The sequence below is a fragment of the Salminus brasiliensis genome, chromosome 14 (assembly GCF_030463535.1).
Source record: "Salminus brasiliensis chromosome 14, fSalBra1.hap2, whole genome shotgun sequence".
Taxonomy (NCBI): Eukaryota; Metazoa; Chordata; class Actinopteri; order Characiformes; family Bryconidae; genus Salminus; species Salminus brasiliensis.
The window spans coordinates 11,304,429-11,323,742 of NC_132891.1; the positions used below are offsets into that span (position 1 = coordinate 11,304,429).

Here is a 19,314-nt window from a genome sequence, read left to right on the forward strand (position 1 = left end):
AGCTAGTCCTGCTCATAACCAGTGCTGCTACATGGGTCTAGCCAATCGCCCAGCGCTACGTGAGCCGTGGAACTCGCACTCATTTGTAAACTATGTTTTACATCTTCTCTCCTTTTGCGACTGGACCGCCCTCCTAACCCAGTATCAGGGAGGGTGGGGTGGCGGTGGTTCCAGGGGAGCTAATTTGCAACATGTGTTCTGTAATGGAGAAAGCCGCCCAATGGAGGCGTGTAAACTCTACACAACTGTAAATCTCCACCTCCACAACTCCCTGTCTAGCTCTAGCTCTGACTTTTTTCTTTTTTTATTGGCATGTCACACTTTGGACAGGCTGGAAATTACACCGGCCGAGTGAGAAGCAGCAGCCAGACTCTCCAGCAAAGGAGAGAAAAAGAGACAGATGAAAAAGAAGCCGTGTAAGGTGTCATGACTCCGGGAGGGGAGTAAGGACTGCTAGTCAGTGTCAGGAGAGGAGGATCCAATTACACACAAGCCAGGCCAAGCTGACGTGTTTTGGAAAGGGGGGAGGGGGTGGTGGTGAAGGGGTTCAATAAATAGTACAGCCTGCTCCGACGTAATACAAGGAATCCTGCTAATGACTGCACACTGAATTACTCCGAAACAAGAGCGGGTGGCGGCATGGGGGAACATTTTTGGTTAACAAGAACAAACGAGTCGAGAGAACAAACAGAACAAAAAAAAAGGCCTGTAAATTCCCCTCACGCCGTCTTGCACCTCAAAACCAGAGACCCTTTCCATTTGATTTAGGGGCTTCACTGGAGCCTGCCGGCATTTTAAATGTAATGAGGTACGTTAGTAGTTGTAATTAAAATCCTGGAGATTATGGCATGCGGATGGTCTTGTGGTTTTTTTAAACAAGGGGTTGGTAATAAGAGTAAATATTACATTCCTGCTTGTTTCGGGTTACGTGACTACTCTACATTCCCCCCGCCAACATCAAAGCAGACAAAAAGATAGAGAAGTCTGCCTTTCCTTTTAAAGATGAAACAGTCAAGTTGAATGCCATGGTTCACTGTTCTGCGCTTCAGATGCAAGTGAAGACATCAGAAGAAGCAATTTGCCTGTGATGTGCCAAAAACTGCCACCGTGGCACTGCTGTACGATCCAACAGGCCGAAGACAAGGTGCTGGAATTAGCACCGCGCCAAAAGACTTCTGGCTAGCGTACCAAACAGAAGAGGAGGAGGACGGAAAAAAGAAATCCTGATAAATAATCTGGGCCGCCACCAGCAAAGGAGGCCGGGGAAGGTAAAGCCAGGATAATGAAAACGCAGCGAGAACGGCTCTGTTTAATAATTTAGCCTCGCCGTCAAGGAGCCACTATTGATTGTGCTTTCAGGAGTCTTATGAAAATGTTATCTCCAGCCTTACAGCCCCCAGCGCCACTAGCCCCCTTCCATCTGGCAATGTAATCACCAGCCAGCGCTCTCCTACCCCACCGCTGACCTCACACACATACACACACCTCCATTTTGATTCAGCTCCTTGTTCTTCTTTGCGTCCGGCCCTCATTCCCCCCTCCCACCCCTCTGCTCCAGTCATACAGCAACGTCACCCAAGTGCGTTTACCCTGGCGACTTCAACAGAGCGGTGGAAGGAACAGAAAATGAGGAGTCGTCGTAATCGAAGGCAAACTAACAAATCAAAGCCAAAGCAGAGAGCACTCCTGATTTGGGCTTGATTGTGCTGTATTATAGTCTTGCCTTCGATCAGACTACAGTGTCACTCCTCCCTTGTCATTTGGCCTGCTTTACTTATTCATTGCCGTACCCGTGTGTACAATCAAATCTAAATGCCTCCCCCTTCTGAGAGGAAGCAGAGCACTCCAGGGTAAATGTATGTCTTTAAAAACGCACCAAGAGGCACACCGATACAATCCCCTCTCGGCTCTCCAGCTCCATCTCCTTTCTGCTTTGGAAAAATGCCCGCTCCAAAGCAGCTGCTGCAGGAGCCTGGATGCACTGCACACTGCTAAGCACCTAACGTTATTACCAGCGGCCGCATTAATGCTTCCTTCAGTGGAATTTCAAGTGTACATTAATAAAGGCGCTCATTAAGTCCGCATTTCACAGCAGATTTACTCTCCACACTGAAACCAGCGCTTAAAGGGCTTGGGAGTCTGATTTTTAACAAATAAACGGCAGCAATAAATAACCCGAAAGAGGCTTCCTAAGAAGCTAATTCAATAAAAAGCTAATTCACAGCGAAACAACGTCTTACGAAGAGTCAATACAGGCTACCTACATTATCATTTAGGAACTAACGCACAAAAGCCCATGATGGCCATTCTCGCAGGCTTTCGTTTTTGCGCTTGGCTCGTTTAATTTAGCATGGAGTGTCTTTACAGCCTGCTGGAACTACAAGGCCTCCTAATACAGCGATCTCTCACATTCCCACTCTCCCTCTCTCTCTCTCTCTCTGTGCTAAGCACCAAGTTTATTCTGCAGGAAGTTAGTATTCCTGCCGTGTTTCCAAACAGGCTACCTTGCAGACAGAGGTCAAGTAGGTGCACTTCAATTTCTCCCTTGCACACACACACACACACACACACAGGTCCAACACAAGCACTCCAGCTGCCTGCACAGCCTGCCACTGCAGGCAGTCTTTCAGCAAGACCAAAGGAACACACAATAACTGCAGCACGGCATACCTAGCAGCCGCTGGTGAGCAACGCACCTTTACATATTTATACATGCAAATCTGCAGGCTCATTTCCACAGCCTGAGTGGACAGAGGAATATGAGGGGGGATGGGAGAGAGGGAGAGGCAGAGCGGGAGAGAAAGAGAGAGAGAGAATATAAGTACATGAGACCTTTTCCTGTCCACAAACGCTGCGCTCAATAAATATTAACACAAAGTGCGACTGATGGCGCTGCTCACTGATCCATAATTGCATTTCAAAATGCTGGAACGCAAAAAGGAGAGAGAGAGAGAGAGAGAGAGAGAGAGGGGCAGTCGGAGGGGGGGGGGACAGAGAGAGAGCATTAAGAGAGGAGAATGAATAAGAGACATCGAAAGAAGAGGTGAGAGAAATAAGAGAGCAAGACAGACTGACAGAAAAAAACAGAACAGTATAGACAGAGCAGGGCCGAGAGAGAGAGAGAGAGAGCCTCAGAGACACAGCAAGAGCATGAGAGACAGACTCAGGGAGAGACAGGGTGTGTGAGCTAGGCAGAGGCTTGTAGAATGATGAGCAGCCAGCCCCATGGCAGTCAGTCCAGGCATTTAATAGACACTGACCATTCATTACAGTCTCAATGCCTGCCATTGCACACAGCCAGAACTGCATGCATTACACACCCCTCTGATTCCCTTTCCTGTTTATGTAAATGAGGGTATAATGGTGGGGAGGCGTGTGTGTGCGCGATTTTAACGCCGTTTTTCTGCAGCATGAACGGAATTATCATTAACACTCATACTCTGATACATACGGTGATGCATGCTGAAGTAGAGCAGGATTACGTGTGTGCGTGTGTGTGTTGCGGGGTCTAACACAGAGAGTGCACTATTTGACATAAACCCACGTTACCCGTTGGTTTCATTGGTGCATTTATGCACATATATTTGCATGTTTATGAAAGCTTTTTAATTAAGGCTTTGAATCATTAGCGTTTTTTTCCCGGAGCTCGGAGATAAGCACCAAAAGCATCAGGAGAGAATTGCGCCGGAGTGCATTTGCATCTCATGCATGTGGGATTTCGGTCCATTTGTGCCTCCAGGAAAACTGGGGGGGGGGGGGGGGGGGGGGGGGGTGTTTTAAAACAGTCTGCGATCTCCACGCTAACAATAATCAATACGGCGTATTAATTACCGTTTGGCCAGAGCGAGGGTCAGTAGGAGGCCAGTTCAGATTCTTGTCCTTGCCATTTGCTGCACTGAGCTATTGTTTCCAGTGAATCATTAAGAGCTTGACTGTGTTCAGCTTAGCTCCATTACCCAACGCAGAGAGGAAACAACACACAACCTTTAGTAGCAGAATACACTCACGTTCTGCGGTTACGTAAACAGCAAGCGAGGGAGAGGGAGCGAGAGATGCTTAAATAAAAACCACGTACTAAGCGTTTATCTGCAAACACTAATGCACGCCCTGCACGCCCTACACCCCCAACCCCCACCCAACAGCACGCTTCAGTGCGAATGGTGAATCCTAGCAGATAATTGTATTGTACATTGCATCTAATTAAATGTCCATAAGCACCAAAAAACCAAGAACAGCAGAGCGTTGTTTCCCCCAGCGGCGAAGCCCCCCCAGAGGAAAAGCAGCAATCACTCCATTAGAGGCTGCACCACGCAGCAGCTGAGCTGGCCAATATCAGCAAATTAGTTTAGCCACAGGACTGGGGGAGGGGGCACTGACAGACCCCTCAACAACAGTGTCAGTCATCAGGCATATTTAAACAGCCTAAATATAGGATATAGGAGTGAGAGCGAGAGAAAAAGAGAAAGAGAGAATGACGAAAAAGGATGAAAAAAAGGACTGAAAGAGTAGAGAGACAGATAGACAGAAGCGAAAACAAGGAGGAATTAAAGAGGAAAAGGGAAAAGAAAGAGTGAGTGGTTATGGAGGACGAGTGCAGACAAAGAAAGACTGGGGAGAAGAGATAGATGAGTGGATGGAAAAGAAGAGAAGGTGCTGGTCTGAAGGTGCTGTTGATTGATTTGGTGGTGTAGTCTTTGTACCTGAACCCTGCTGAGTGATCTCTCTCTCTCTCTCTCTCTCTCTCTCTCTCTCTCTCTCTCTCTGTATGTGTGTGTGTGCACGCAGGGGAAGACTGAGGGCTCTGCTCTGAGTCTATCGAGTGTCACAGCGTGTCACACAGAGTCTGTAAACTGGAAGAGAAAGCTGCACAGTGCAGAACCCAGCAGTTGTGGAACCGCACAGCCATACAAAGAGCGAGCGGCTAACACGGCGCGCCAATCTCTTCACATTAATACTGCCTGTGTCACCAGCTCACCACTAATGAGCTGAGCCTAAGATGTAAACACACGCATGACTGTCCACGCCCTTCAAACACACACACATAACCCCTCCCGCTAACACACACAGCTAAGACTAACTGCCTTTAGCCACCATTAACACATCTGAGAGAGAGAGAGAGAGCGCAAGTGCGCGATAGAGAGAATAGAAAATTAGGAAAAAAAGAAAAAATGAAAAGATAGAGAGTATGAAAGACAACACAGACAAAAAAAGACATGAAAGACAAAGGATAGAAAGACAAAAGAAAAAAATAAGAAAACTAAGGCACTAAAATGACAGACGAAAAAAGAATAAAGAAGAGAAAGAAATAAGGAACAAAAGAAAACTAATGAGAAAAATAAACAAAAAAAGAGAAAGAAAATAAGATAGAAAGAAAAAAGAAAAGATGGACAAAGAGAACAAAGGAAAAAGAGAGAAAACAAGAAAAGAACAGAAAAAAAAAGAAGACAAAAAGGAAGAAAGAGAAAGAAAGCGGATGCCAGACAAAAGAAAGAGGGAGAAAGAGCATGTGAGTGACAGAGAGAGCAAGAGAGAGTGTGAGAGAAAAAGCAAGAGACAGTGAGCACACACACACACACACACACACACACACACACACACACACACACACACACACACACACACACACACACACACACACACACACACACACGAGTGAGCGAGAGATCTGTTAACACTGCTCAGATTTAACATAACCCAGTCACAGTGTGCAAACACAGCGGGGGCAGGGGCCGAGTGATTCATAGCTAAACTGGACCCTCCTAAGGTTATCTACTTACACCGAGTAGAGTGTGTGTGTGTGTGTGTGTGTGTGTGTGTGTGTGTGTGTGTGTGTTCTCACAAAAGAGAGAGAGAGGCACATAACAGCACCTCAAATTTTTTCCACCCCATTTTTCCTCTGTAATCTCCTTTTATTCTGTCTGTACCACAGAGCTGTTTACACAAGCTGAGAGCAGCTCTGTCATCTGTGCCTTAATCGCTGTGGCGCACACACACACACATGCGCGCACACACACACCCTGAGTGTGAGAGTGTGCGTGTATGCGCACAGAGGGAGGAGAAACCTGTCTTTGTCTACTCGTCTGCTATCGTATTCAGACTGCACGGTGGCTCCTACGCTATATGAATACAACACAGCAAAGGCAAGAAGCTGCTGAGTGAAAAGCGCGTCAATTAATGGCAGCGCTCAGTCTGAGTGAAGGACAGGCAGACGCGTGTGTGTGTGTGTGTGTGTGTGTGTGTGTGTGTGTGTGTGTGTGTGTGTGTGTGTACGCGCGTTTTTGTAACATGGGCACAGGCTTTTGACACTGGAAAGAAAGTCAAATTTTGCACAACGATAGATAAGATAATACACACTGTTTGGACAAATGTATTGGGACACCTGCTCAGTCACTGTTCATCATGCTTTTGTTGGGAGTAACTGCCTGCTATCCAGGGAAGGGTTTTTATTAGACTGTGGGGCAATGACTGAGGATACAGTGACGAGACCATTAGTAAGATCAGGATGTTGGACGATCACCACCCCACCTCATCCCAAAACTATTTGGTGGAGCACCATCATTCCAGAGAACACAGTTCCACTGCTCCACAGCTCAATGCTGGGGGGAGCTTTATACCGCTCTAGACCACGTCTGGCATTAGGCATGGTGCCAATAGGTTTATGTTTATCTGATCCAAAGCTTTTCTTTTACTTAGATTTCATGCATATGATGGTGTGTTATAGTATGGCAGGTTTCTTAAATTTGATTTAATTATTTTAAATAAATATAAAAGCAAGAAATCACCATCCTTCCTTACAGTATTGCAAAATATCAAATAAGAATAGATATTTCCCCCATATCGCATCACCAGGCTCTTACCAAGACGCAGCCCGACATTCAACACATGCATGTACTGAACAACACACTGCAGCAAATAAAGTCCTTCAATATTCATTTAAGTACTAAGTATACTGCATTACGCATTATAAAACATTTAAGAATCAGGCCCACAAAGAGTGCGAACCACCCCTCCTCTTCCTCCTCATCTCGAAATCAAGAGCAGAGAGGAGAAGCACCCTTCTCATAAGTGTGCATTAGCTCGGGGCTAGTGCGGTCGTACAGAGTACTGTACTTTTCTAATGCTGAACACTCTAATAAACTGAAAATTGGCCACGGTAACTTTTGAAACAAACTACGAATAAGACAAACCAAGCAGGCAGGAGACCCATATCACGAGGTTGTTCAGACAGCAGCGGCTATATAACTCTAACCCTAATGAAAAACCCAAAGCATTTCCATTTAAGCCAGTATGAATACTGCTGCTGACGTGGAGTGTGAAGGGTGGCTAATCTGGTGTGAGAAAGCAGGCCCTAGAGAGTCGTGAGAGGACCAGAGGGGGAACAAATCTGCAGCACTGGAACATGCCAATATCCTCGCTCTCCATCACGGCCTTCCCCGGCTCGAGAAGAGCTCAGATGCTCCTCGACGTGAATCAATTTAATCCTGAAAGCGCACAGGGAGGGAGAGAGAGCGAGCGTCAACAGAAAAAGGAAAGACCCACAGGAACCCCCCTCCCCTGTTTTCTGTGGACAGACGCTTGTGTGCCAATTAAGGGGAGGGTGAGACAGCTTGGGGTCAGAGGTCTGTGGCTAGGGGTACTGAAGCTCTGCCCATGGCAGTGGTGGCTTCATTGAGTCTGCACGTGTTTCAACTCAGCCTAACGCAGGTGCTGGAGTGACCGGTGGTTTTCAGTTAAACCAGGCATCTCTGTAAACTTGTTTAATTAATGGTACTCACAGAAAATGTTGTAATGTCAGATAAGCCCTACAAGATCCCGTTCATGCACTATATGTCCAAATGTTTGTGGACACCCCTTCTAAGAAATGCCTTCAGCTACTTTCAACTGCACCCATTGCTGGCTAATACTTACAGCTTATCTAGTCTCTGTAGAGAAGTATCGTTAACGGAACAGCGCTCTCTGGAGCAGATAAACATGAACCTACTGGCACCACGTGCAACGTTAGGTGTGGACTAGAGGGGTTTGAAGCACCCCAGTATCAAGCTGTGGAAGGGTGTTCTCTGGAACAACAGTGCCCTATCCAGTATTTCTGCTATACCTTTTGAGGAGGGGTGGTGATCATCCATCATCATGACCCCCACTTAATGCTCTTGTCACTGAATGCAATCAAATCCTCACAACAATGCCTCAATATCTAGCAGAAAGCTTTCACTGGGAAGTAAAGAATACACTTCTGCTGTTCCAAACTTGGCCAGGGCGCCCCCTAGATGTTAAAAAAATCCTCTTTAACCTACTGATTATAAAATAGACCATTTCTTCCCCCTTTATTACGTAGCTGTCAGCAGTGACCTGACTGTAGCCTCTCCCATTGGTCACCACAGTTGAAGCAGAAAAGTCTCTACACCCACATCATCAACCCCTTAACATGCATTTTTTTTCCAAATGTGCTGAGAGGGCAGGAGACCCACTAATACGGAGGTTGGATGTACTCGTTAAACTGCAAATGTTACGTAGCAAAGCTACACTCCACCCGAAACCCATTAGGCTGAATAAGAGTGTCCTATGGAAGTTCGGGAAAGCTGGTCCAACCTAGCAACAGTTGCTATAATAGACTGTATTTGCAGGCAGAGCATGGGCAGGTCAACAGGCCTCCATCATCATGTGTCTGAGGAGCTGTTTGGTTGGTATGAAGACCTTAGACCAAACCGGCCAGCTGCAGATAAGACTGGACGTCTCTGGTGTCACACACCCCATCCAGCAGTGCACACCACATACGGAGAGGAGCTCGATGTTCCTAAAGATTTCCATAAAGCTGGGAAAATGCTGGCAGTGCATTTACTGGGCCAGACTGCACAGTGCAGGCACAGTTCCAATTCGCTCCACAGAAAACAATGCAGATGGGCCTCCATTAATTACACGCCGATATATATATATGAGAGAGAGAGAGAGAGAGAGAGAGAGAGACAGAGACAGAGAGATAGGCTTTAATAGATCTCCTGTTTTCTTTCCTGACGTTTATCGCCGCTGGACAAAGACCCCTTGATCTGCACTTAATCAAGGTGAAGATTATCACAAAACACACTATATGTTATTATTGGCAAGAGGAGGTTCCTGCCGCCCTCAGCAACTCGTCCCAGCAATCCGATTAAAGGTTGATGCCCAGTGCCTGCCTGCCTGCCTGGATCACTCTCTCCCTCCCTCCCTCCCTCTCTCACACAATCAGCCTTTCAGCCCCCACTGCAGCCCCCTCCACCCCGTCCTCCTCCATCATCACCTTAGTTGTTGTGTGCCATTAACAATGTCTCCCAGGGCCTTTGCCACTCTACAGTACTGGTGGGCCAGCCGGGGGCACCCCTCAGCTAACCGCCTCCTGCTGCGCACACTGAACCATCAGAACAACCTTAATGTGCTTCTTTTGCTGGTGACGCAGCGTTACCTGGGAAAGGCGCTAATCAAATATAGCGCCACGCTTTGCGCACCTTTGAGACGAAAGGAAGAGCAAGAGAGAGGGAGGGAAAATAAAAGAGAAAAAAAAATAAAAGTAAAGCAAGGGGGGGGGGGGGGGGGTTTAAAGGAAAGAACAGGGAAACCTGACTGTGGTGGCAGGGAAAAATAAATCAGGAATTTCATTGCCCTAATAAACCAGATTGAATCTGAGGAGGTTTTGCTTTCTGCTCAACATGCCCTTTGAAGATTCTGGCTTTTAAAGCGGCTGATTAACAATCTACATAAAACGTGTCAGCAAAGCCCATTTGAGCAGAATGGGTTACAACCCGAAACGAGTGCAGCACAAGACTTGCTTCTGCATGCAGTTTTTTTCACCCCTTTAATTGATCAATTAAGGCCAAGCAAACCTATACTGGAGCTACAGTGTAAACATTGTTCTGGGAGCTGACGGAGGCTTGGCCATCTAGAATCGCTACAGAGCTATAAATGAGTTTATGGATGTACAGATTGCACCATTTTAAACCATCATACAAACACAAAAACAACAAAAAAAACTAAAAAAGAAATTACTGAAATAAACAAATAGACAGACGTTGGTACTTTAAAAAGTCCCAACTGTGCTATTTTCCTTCTCTGACTAATTAAGCTTATAAATCTGGTTTTCTGGTTATGCAGCAGCCTAATAAAAAAAAAAAAAAAGAAAGAAAGAAAAAAAAAAAAAAAAGGGGCTCAAAGGACAGCGCCAACTTTTTAAAGAGATAATGATGCACGTCATCTGAAATGAATTACTAATAATGAGGAACATGAAAACAATCAAACTGTTCGTCACAAATCAACCTTTCCCTCGTCTCCAAGACGAGAGTAAAAACCAAAACAGGCCTGAAAACACATATCAGGTTTCCAAATCCAATCTGAGGCACTGAAACCGACTGCTTCTCTCGAGTATCGCGGAGAGCAACTTGCCATCTCTTGCAAAACATCACAATCCACATCAAAGGCCGTTTGATGTAGCTTTCGTACGGCTTTAATAAAAACAATAGCAAAGGGAGAAAGAGAGAGAAGGAGATAAGGGAGGGAGAGAGCTGCTCGGGCCAGCCAGGAGGAAGGAAAGGGCACTTCCACTCACCAGTTTAAAGTCCTGAATGCTACAGATGAAGTAGGGCGTGTTGGGCCGCCGGCTCTCTATGTACACACAATCTGTGGGGGAGAGGAGAGAACAGCATGTCAGTCGCTACAGCATCTCCACAGTTCAATTCACATACGTATGGTGCATTTTGTTGCCCCCCCACCACAATAAACACGATCACAGATCCGATTTACAGAAATCTTCAGATTACAGGTCTACAACAATATAACAGAAGGCAGTACTTCGCCTGTCAGGACTTTTGGGACACTGAACAGCGCTATATTGACACCCGATTATTGTTTATAACTATATTGTTAAATGATTACCACCTCATAGCAACCACCTATTAAAACACCCTAGTTACACCCTAGTGAATACACAGTAGCAGAACAACCTAGCAACTTCCAGGAAGTGGGAACCACTTAGGCTGCACAACCATCTGGATTTTCTTCAGAATGTTTCACACGCCATTTCCTTCATACTTCTACTACTAACCCAGGCCCCTTTGCCCATTTAAACTTATAATACACTGAAAACACTGATTAACAATGTTTCATTACAATGAAAACAAACCTGGAAGACACAGGATACACTCAGTAAAAGCGGTAGAGGTAGAAACTTTGGTAGTGGAGCCAAAACATAAGCCTTCAGATCAAACAGAGGCCAGCACCAGGAGACAGCCAACGACTAGGCCAATAAAGTCTATGAACGGTCATTCGACAAAAATACTGGAGAATCAGACGTTGTAGACCAGCAGCCAAGATTAACTCCTGCATCAGCTTTGAGAACAACCTGACAAGTTGCAACAAGCACATTATCTCCATTACTGTATTTTTCCAAAACTTAAAAAAAAAACCCTCTGTAAAAATATGCTTCACTTTGTAAATTTGAAGTGGAATGTGAGTAATAGGATTAAAGGGCTTTTGGGAGCAGGACAAGGCTGCCCTCTCCAGAACAAACATCAAGGGAGTTCAAGAGAGAAGGCCAGTATTGTTCCAATACAATTATGCACCAGCGGGGGGGCGCTTGTGTAATAATGCAGACGCAGCCTGGGGACAGAGGGGGAGAGTGCGAGAGCGAGCGAGAAAGAGCATGCAAGAGCGAGAGGAGGACAAAAGACAATGCAACCTTGGTACAACTGGGTCCCTTAACTGCTTAACAGTTGACCAGCATTATACCCACGACCCCTCTAATTTTCCAGCGCTGCCAAATTACATAAGCTTGTTCGTCCGACAGCAGGCCCTGCTGCTCTCAGTCCAGGCAGAACACACAGCGCAGGCCTGTGTGCTTAAATCGAATGTGACTGGTGGTATGGCGAGGTCACGAACTCTCATCTCCTTAACAAAAACATTCGCGCGGCAAGGCACCGAAAACAGACAGCAACAGTGCTCTCTCGTGAGCGCACACACACATTCACATTCACTTACACATCCACACCCACACACACTTCCTTCCTTTGTGGTCAATCTGCCAAACATTCGAAAAGCGTGGAGGACAAGATGATGATTGTTGTCTCCATTTCCCCCCCACCCACTCAAACGCTTCGAGAGAATCCGTGCTAAGAACTGAGGCACACGTCAACATCATAAAAAATGTAAAAAGAAAAGAAAGAAATAAGGCACAGGTGCTGTGTTTGAAAGCGGGAACGTTCCAGGACAGATAAAAATCTTATTTACACAGAAGAGCGCTGGTCTATGGCTCGAAGACAAGCGAGCTTTGATAGTTCAAATGTGCTGAGGACATAAAGCAGCCTGTAGTCCAAGACAGAGAGGGAGTGCGTTACCTCATTCTCAGTCCCCCTCTCTCTCTCTCTCTCTCTCTCTCTCTCACACACACACACTGTCAGGCCATGAGGTGCCAGCCAGGCTACGGGCTCCTCCGCAGCTCCATTCAAAACACTCTCATTACATTACCCTGCTATTTCACACACTGCAAATCCATTATGGACTGGCATCGTGCTGCACCATTTATGTTACCTAGACATGTTTTAACTAGCTCCCCCTCAGCAGCACTGGAAGCCAAGGTTACTTGGAAGCCTATTGTGTTGGAAGAGTGGGATTCTGCCCTATGTGAGAGAGAGAGGGGGGGGGGAGGTTGTCTAATCTCAGAGAGGGGGATTGCTTGTTCCAGTGTTTGTCGACTAACGTCAATGGAACCAGACCTCCCTGAATGAGGGGCGAATGGGTGCAAAGCTGCCAAGAGCACAGCAAGGCTCCTTCCACATTGACTCCAGCAATAAAAATCTGCCCAAAGAGCACAGCCAAAAAAAAGACTGCTAATGAATAATATTAACGGTAAATACTTAATCTGCAGCGTTGTGTTATGAACATAACGGCAGGCAAAAATGTATATTCCAATGTGGGTCGTTTCTTATATTTAGTCTATTTACAAGTACTCATATATGGCTTTGTCTCTGAGGAAAGAGCATTAGCTGACTGGAGAGGTCGTACTCACTATTATAATCAAATAATAATAATAATAATAATAATAATAATAATAATCGGTTTACCAGAGGAGGTTCATTGAGATGCTGATTTGTCCAGGTTAAAGTATCTATGAAATCTCCCCAACCAACCACAGATGGATTTAACTGGAGTACCATAACTTTCATGCAAATGTGATCCACAGGTTTGATGCCAACAGTAACTAGGGATGAACAAATATGGGAACTGTGGGATGAACCAGGCATCAGTATTTTTCAATCACATTCTGTAGGTGCCGATGTAGATATAAATATAAAGAAAATGTAGAAATATGAACACAAATCTATTTGTAGATGGTTACAAATGCTGTGAAATGAATAAGTGTCATTTCAGTAGCAAAGCATCATCACAACATTCTGCTCCGAGTTTCAACCCAATAGTCAAATACTGGAATATATATATATATATATATATATATAATATCTAAACTAAATAAACAACAACAATAATAATTCAAAGACGGTATTAACGTTACTGCACAATTGTGACTACTAGAGATGTCTCGATCTGATCCTGTGGATCAGGATTAAGGCAGATATCCATGCACACTTAAGTGGACACAATACCAGGTATATCAAGACAAACTCACTTCCATGTCAGAGTTTTGTTACTCTATTTACGCTACCCTATATAGTGCCCAAGGTCACAAAACAATGTCTTCATAGTAATATTTAATGCATTATTTGGATCTTGTATTCATTATTTTGATCAAACACAAGTATCAGTTCTGAGTGTTTACCATTATAAAACACACAATTTAAGTGATTTCTAAGCAGCATTTTAAATGAACTGGTAGCCAAATCACTGGCTACCAAACTGGATTCTAAACAAAGGAAAATAGACACTTTTAAAGCAGACTAGCCAAATAATTTTACTGTAGTAGCACATCTTGTCTGAGTACAGTTGCATTATGCATAGCATTCAAATATGGGACCACCATTGGTACTTGGTATTAAAATACTCAGACTTGATTGATTTGATTCATTACATTACCATGAGGCCGATCCAAACAGGACTACTTTCACGGAGATCGCTTCAAATTACAACAGCCAAACAAACATCAGATTTAAATAAATAAATAAAGGTTCTTAAATGTCTTAAATTTCGCACTTAAAGGCCAGAACAAGAGACTGAAGGAGCTTTGGGTCCAACAACAAAAACAAAACAAAAACAACCTTAAGACACTGCAGATTTGTCCTGGGTTAAAACCACAGCTTTCGTCTGCAATCACTTCACTTCTAAATTGCAGCAGCAGGCCAGCTAAAATGACTCGGTCTCCAATAAGGCACTTTCCAAACAAAACCATATTAGGAATGATTAAGTGAATTCCGGCTAATATTTACATTACTGTAACAGTCTGAGTGAGCACCACGGTGTGTGTGTTAACTCCAGCACACTGTGACATCCCTAAGTGGTAACAGTGGCTCAGTAATCCTAATGGATAACAATGTCAAGTTAATGAAACATGAAGAGGAGGGGCTGCTCTGTATTTGAGTCGCCGCACAGTTCGCCGCCCCGCTGCGATCGTATCTTTATTGAATCAGGAAATACTGCGTGTGCAGCTTTTGATACATAAAGCACGCATAAAAAGGAGAGTGTGATCTATTACGGAGCATCAAGGTGAAGGTGCCTCCGCTATCTCGTCTTCAGATCCTTCAATCTGTAACCAATACTCGCGGAGAGGGTCAGGCGGAGTGTGCATCAGTGGCGGGATTGAGATCAACCTTTACCCAGCAGCCACGGCCACATCTGACCGCACAGCCCCTGGAGCGTAGCAGATACACACTCGCGCATACACGCACGCTCACGCACTCGCACACACCGAGCCGTGAACGAGAGCTCCAAAACAACTCGTTTGAATACGGCTACCAGGAGACCTCTCTGAAGCACTAAACCTGCATGGAGGCGGTGTTTACCCAAACACTTCAGTATTCCATAGGTGAAGTCAAGTAGCACAGGGCTGGGGGAGGCTAAAAGGTATCGCTAACAAAAGCACAGCAGTTCCATTTCACTGCGCTCAGCGCTGATGTGCGCACATCATCTTTAATTTATTTGTTTTCGTCTGTGCCATTATTGATCTGGCTTGGCACAATGCATGGACGCATTTGTGCAATAAGGAGGTTGTAAATAGTGCTGGGTGGTGGCTCATAAAAATATAATGATGAGTCCCAAATATAGCCTGGCGTTCGATATTTAAGTGTGCATTAAGAAAAAGGAGTTAATAAACCCATCATTAGTGAGTGCAGATACTCCAGGTCAAAAGAAAGCCTTTAGTTTTTTGGACTGTTACTGTTAAATTACAACGAAAGGAACCGTACCCAGGATTATAACCAAAATCGATCCAGAATTGCACTAGAGAAGCCTACTATAGATCTAGTTTTGTCTCTGAAAAGCCCAGCAAACGACACGCATTGTAGTTAAAGGAAAATAGCACTGATTTGTTTTGGACAATTGCTGCATAATTCATTTACTGAGATGTAAACAAAGTAATTTCAAGTAATTTGATGTGAAATGAGCCACTCTAGAGACGCTTGCCAATGTAGATTTCTTTACAGCAGTAATGATTGACACCAGGGGTTGTGAGGTCTACAACATAAATACGGCCATTTTATTTAGAATCCAAAATGCCTATGCTTTTATACACTACATATCCAAACGTTTATAGACACCTCTTCTAGTGAATGCATCCAGCTACTGTAGGTTGTGCTCATTGCTGACACAGATCTTGTCTAGGCTCCGTACAGAAGTACTGCCAATAGAATAGAACTCCTAGAGCAGATAAACGTGACCCTATTAGCGCCATGTCTAATGCCAGCCGTGGGCTAGAGGGGTATAAAGCCCCCAGCATTGAGCTGTGGAGCAGTGATCTCCGGAATGATGGATGGTGCTCCTTCTAATACTTTTGGGATGAGTTGGGGTAGTAATCATTAAACATCCTGACCTCACTAATGCTCTTATTACTGAATGCAATTCACTTCTCATAGCAATGCTCTAAAGTCCAGTAGTCTAGTAGAAAGCAGGATAAACTCTTTTTTCAGAAGAAACTATGTACAGATGTACCAATTTTGTGTCCATACAGCGCAAGTAATGACAGTAGTAGTTAGTAGCTTTCTTCACCCTTCAAGTACTTCAATTCCACAATGAGTTTAGCAAATAAATTTGAAGCCATAACCATAGAGGCATATAATGCTTTAGAAATCAGGTTATGACCTTTGTAAACAATTCACACTCGATACAAATCTCTAAAACACCACATTTCACGTTTGTTCATATTTTACTGCTGAATTAAGCAGATTTTTTATCAGTAGTATTCCCCTTTAACTACATTTGTATCATCCGTCCATATCACTGCAGCTAAAAAAATCAACACTGATAGGTGACGCCAATACCAATAAAATAAGCAACATACAACTTCTCGCTGAGAACCAGCTGTAAAGAGTGCAGCGAGGGGGTGGCAGGGTAGCCCTGTTATCATTCCCGGACTGAAAGAGGCATTCTGGAGGTTTTATGGTTGTCAGCAGGGTGGGAGATGTGACTGACGTCCTAAGCTGTGGCTGCTCTGCTCCCGCTGCACCTGGACTCAACCTCTCATTTACAAGAGAACATAAATGAAAATCTCCATCGCCGCTTCAGCTGACCTGCGGGGGCCTCCCACACAGCCTCCATCACTCAGGGAGGGGGAAGAAATGGGGGAGGGGGGAGGGGAGAGAGGGGCGGGAGGAGAAGGAGAACAAAAGAGACAAATCTGAAGATGAGATGACATGTCTTAGAAAGTCCCGGGCCACGTCAAGGGGGATTTACCTCAGAGAATTGCGGCTTAGGGACCCTTAACCCAGCCAGTAGATTCATTTAGAGGGGATGGATTCTCTACCCACTGAAAAGCCAAGAGGCGGCCACTGACAGGCACGAGCAAAAACACAAACAAATGCACAGAGGGAGTACATTAAATATTGAGAAGAGAGGAGGGAGCTTTTTTAAGCATTTATTTCCCCAAACATGAGAGAAAAAAAAGAATGAAAAGTTAAATACTCAAATGTTTTTATGTGCATCAATAGCCACGATCCTCATTCAGCGTGGTGTTATAGTGCGGTTCTAATTTGCACTGGGCTCTTCGAGAGCAGCCCTCTAAGACTCCAATCTGTTCAGCAGCGTTCCAGCCATTTTGTGCTTTTACAGAGCAGGAGTGAGCGAGCGAGCGAGCGAGCGAACGAGAGAGAGAGAGAGAGAGAGAGAGAAAGAGAGGCAGGGGGCTGCAAGAGGAGGGGGATTGGGGGGGTGGTGTTGCTGTGAGGGCATGTGAGCCGTTCCAAGGCTTTTTTGCAGACTTCCCAAAGCCTCCCCCAGGCTACAGGTTCCACCTCTGCCTCTCTCGGCGGTCTGACGAAAAAGGAGGGGTGGGGATGGGGGTTCTGCAAACACCACAGAGCCATTATCGACCACTTTGCTGGAGCAGCCTGGCCTCATCCTTAGATTGAGATTTATTGAGCTGGAGAATCAGCCCATCACCCACACATGTACGCATGCGTGAAAATGGGGAGGGAAAAAAAAAAAAAAAAAAAAAAAAAAAAAAAGATCAGGCCATGAAAGAAAAAAAAAAAAAAAAAAAAAGCAAGCTTAAACACGATCTGTTTGCGGCTATTATTTCTTAATGCGTTGTCACTCCTCACTTAGCGGCATGCATATGCATGAGGAAAGGGAAGGAGAGGTGCTCCTCCTCTGCTAGGTCTCATTGTTCAGTCAGCCGTTCTCCTCAGCCTCAGAGAAGCGTGGCTAATTTAAAACACACCTTTACCAATAAAAAGAGGCGGAGGCAACAAAAACCCGTCCTTTGCTCTCCATATCAAAAGAGCTGCGGTGTTAATTCAGTGCAGAATGCTTCGGGGTGGGGAGGCCAGGCCGGCTTTGCTTGGCTAACATCAACTTGCTCGTTTTTATGAGCCGCTGCAGATGGAAAGTAGCAACAAGCATGCACAAACAAGAGTGCAGGGTGACGTGTTCATGTTTCACACACATGTATAATCAACACAGAGAGTGTGGATGGTGATGACTTTGATGTTAAGACGTAGTCACAGTTCACATTACAGTGGCACACATTTGATTCTGTTCATTTGGCTCAAATGTGATGGATGAAAATAAGTTGAAAAAAAAATCTACTCTATTCAAATCAGATTCCAATCACATATCACAATCACATATGTGGTCATATATGCATATGCAACGGCAATTACAAATGCCTTTTGTTTCCTTTTAACATCACGGTTATCGGATCTTGGCTAAGAACCAGAACTGTGCAGAAAAACTGGCTGAAACATTTGCACGACAAACTGACCTCACTTTTGAACACCAGTAGGGCTCTGCAACGATCATGACCCATTCATTAGCTTCTGAGACTCAAATGTGAACATGAAAATCTGATATTTTCAACATTCAAATTCAAATCACTTTCATATGTGGTCACATGTTCAATCCACATCCATTCAATTGCAATTAGAAAGGGCTTTTTTTTGTTTGTTTTAACATCCTTGTCATCATCCAGTGTCAGGACCATGTAAGCAGCAGCTAGCCTGAAAGACTTAATAAATGACAGCTGCACTGAGTAGCAACTGGAGGGCCCATAATTATTTAAAATATTTTGAGTTGCTTGATGCTTGGAAATGAGTCAAATCCAGGCTACTCAGGAAAAAGCAGGAAGAAACTTAACAATACATGCCTATTAAGGTTCTTCCATAGTACAGGCGTGTATATGTTTAGACTAATGGACAATATGGGTCTTGCAAACATGAATGTGAACACGAGGTCACAAGATCAAGGTGGCTTTAAGATCAGATCAGATCCTTGCAGAGAATTAGAACTGTATAACCGAAGTAGATTGATTGTCCCTTTATCAACTGAACACCAGTATAGGGCTGCAATGACCAACACAACTGGTGTTTAAAGTCCTAAACATGTTAGGACTGATTGCTGTTAAAAAAAGCCACCGAAACAGACCAAAAAGGATTCATATATTAGGAAAGGCTGTTGAAATGTACAGGAGTTGAGCTATTGTAAACAAGGTAGCCATCTTACATAGTGCAGGTTAGCTAAATAAGGCAGATCACGGATTTGATTAACACCCCATCCAAAGGATACGGTGCTATAAACGTCCTGGAACGTCTGGCGATGCGCCTGGTAAAACAGCACACCTGTGCTTTCAGTGCTGGCTTGGCTGGCAGCAGGGGCGTCGGACCTGCAGTCTGCTGGTGCTTAAATTAAAAGGAGCGG

At 44.7% G+C, this 19,314-nt stretch overlaps 2 protein-coding genes across 4 annotated transcripts in view; both read right to left on the minus strand.

Annotated features, from left to right (window-relative positions):
* eno1a (enolase 1a, (alpha)) overlaps positions 1-19,314 on the minus strand; it is a 331,916-nt gene that overhangs the window by 198,816 nt on the left and 113,786 nt on the right. The gene's annotated exons all lie outside the window — the stretch shown is intronic.
* Positions 1-19,314, minus strand: part of rerea (arginine-glutamic acid dipeptide (RE) repeats a) — a 182,612-nt gene that overhangs the window by 68,101 nt on the left and 95,197 nt on the right. For all 3 annotated transcript variants that reach the window (XM_072696159.1, XM_072696160.1, XM_072696158.1), the window contains exon 3: positions 10,571-10,641. In XM_072696159.1, the coding sequence (XP_072552260.1) occupies positions 10,571-10,641 (71 nt within the window). The remainder of the gene's footprint in view (positions 1-10,570; positions 10,642-19,314) is intronic.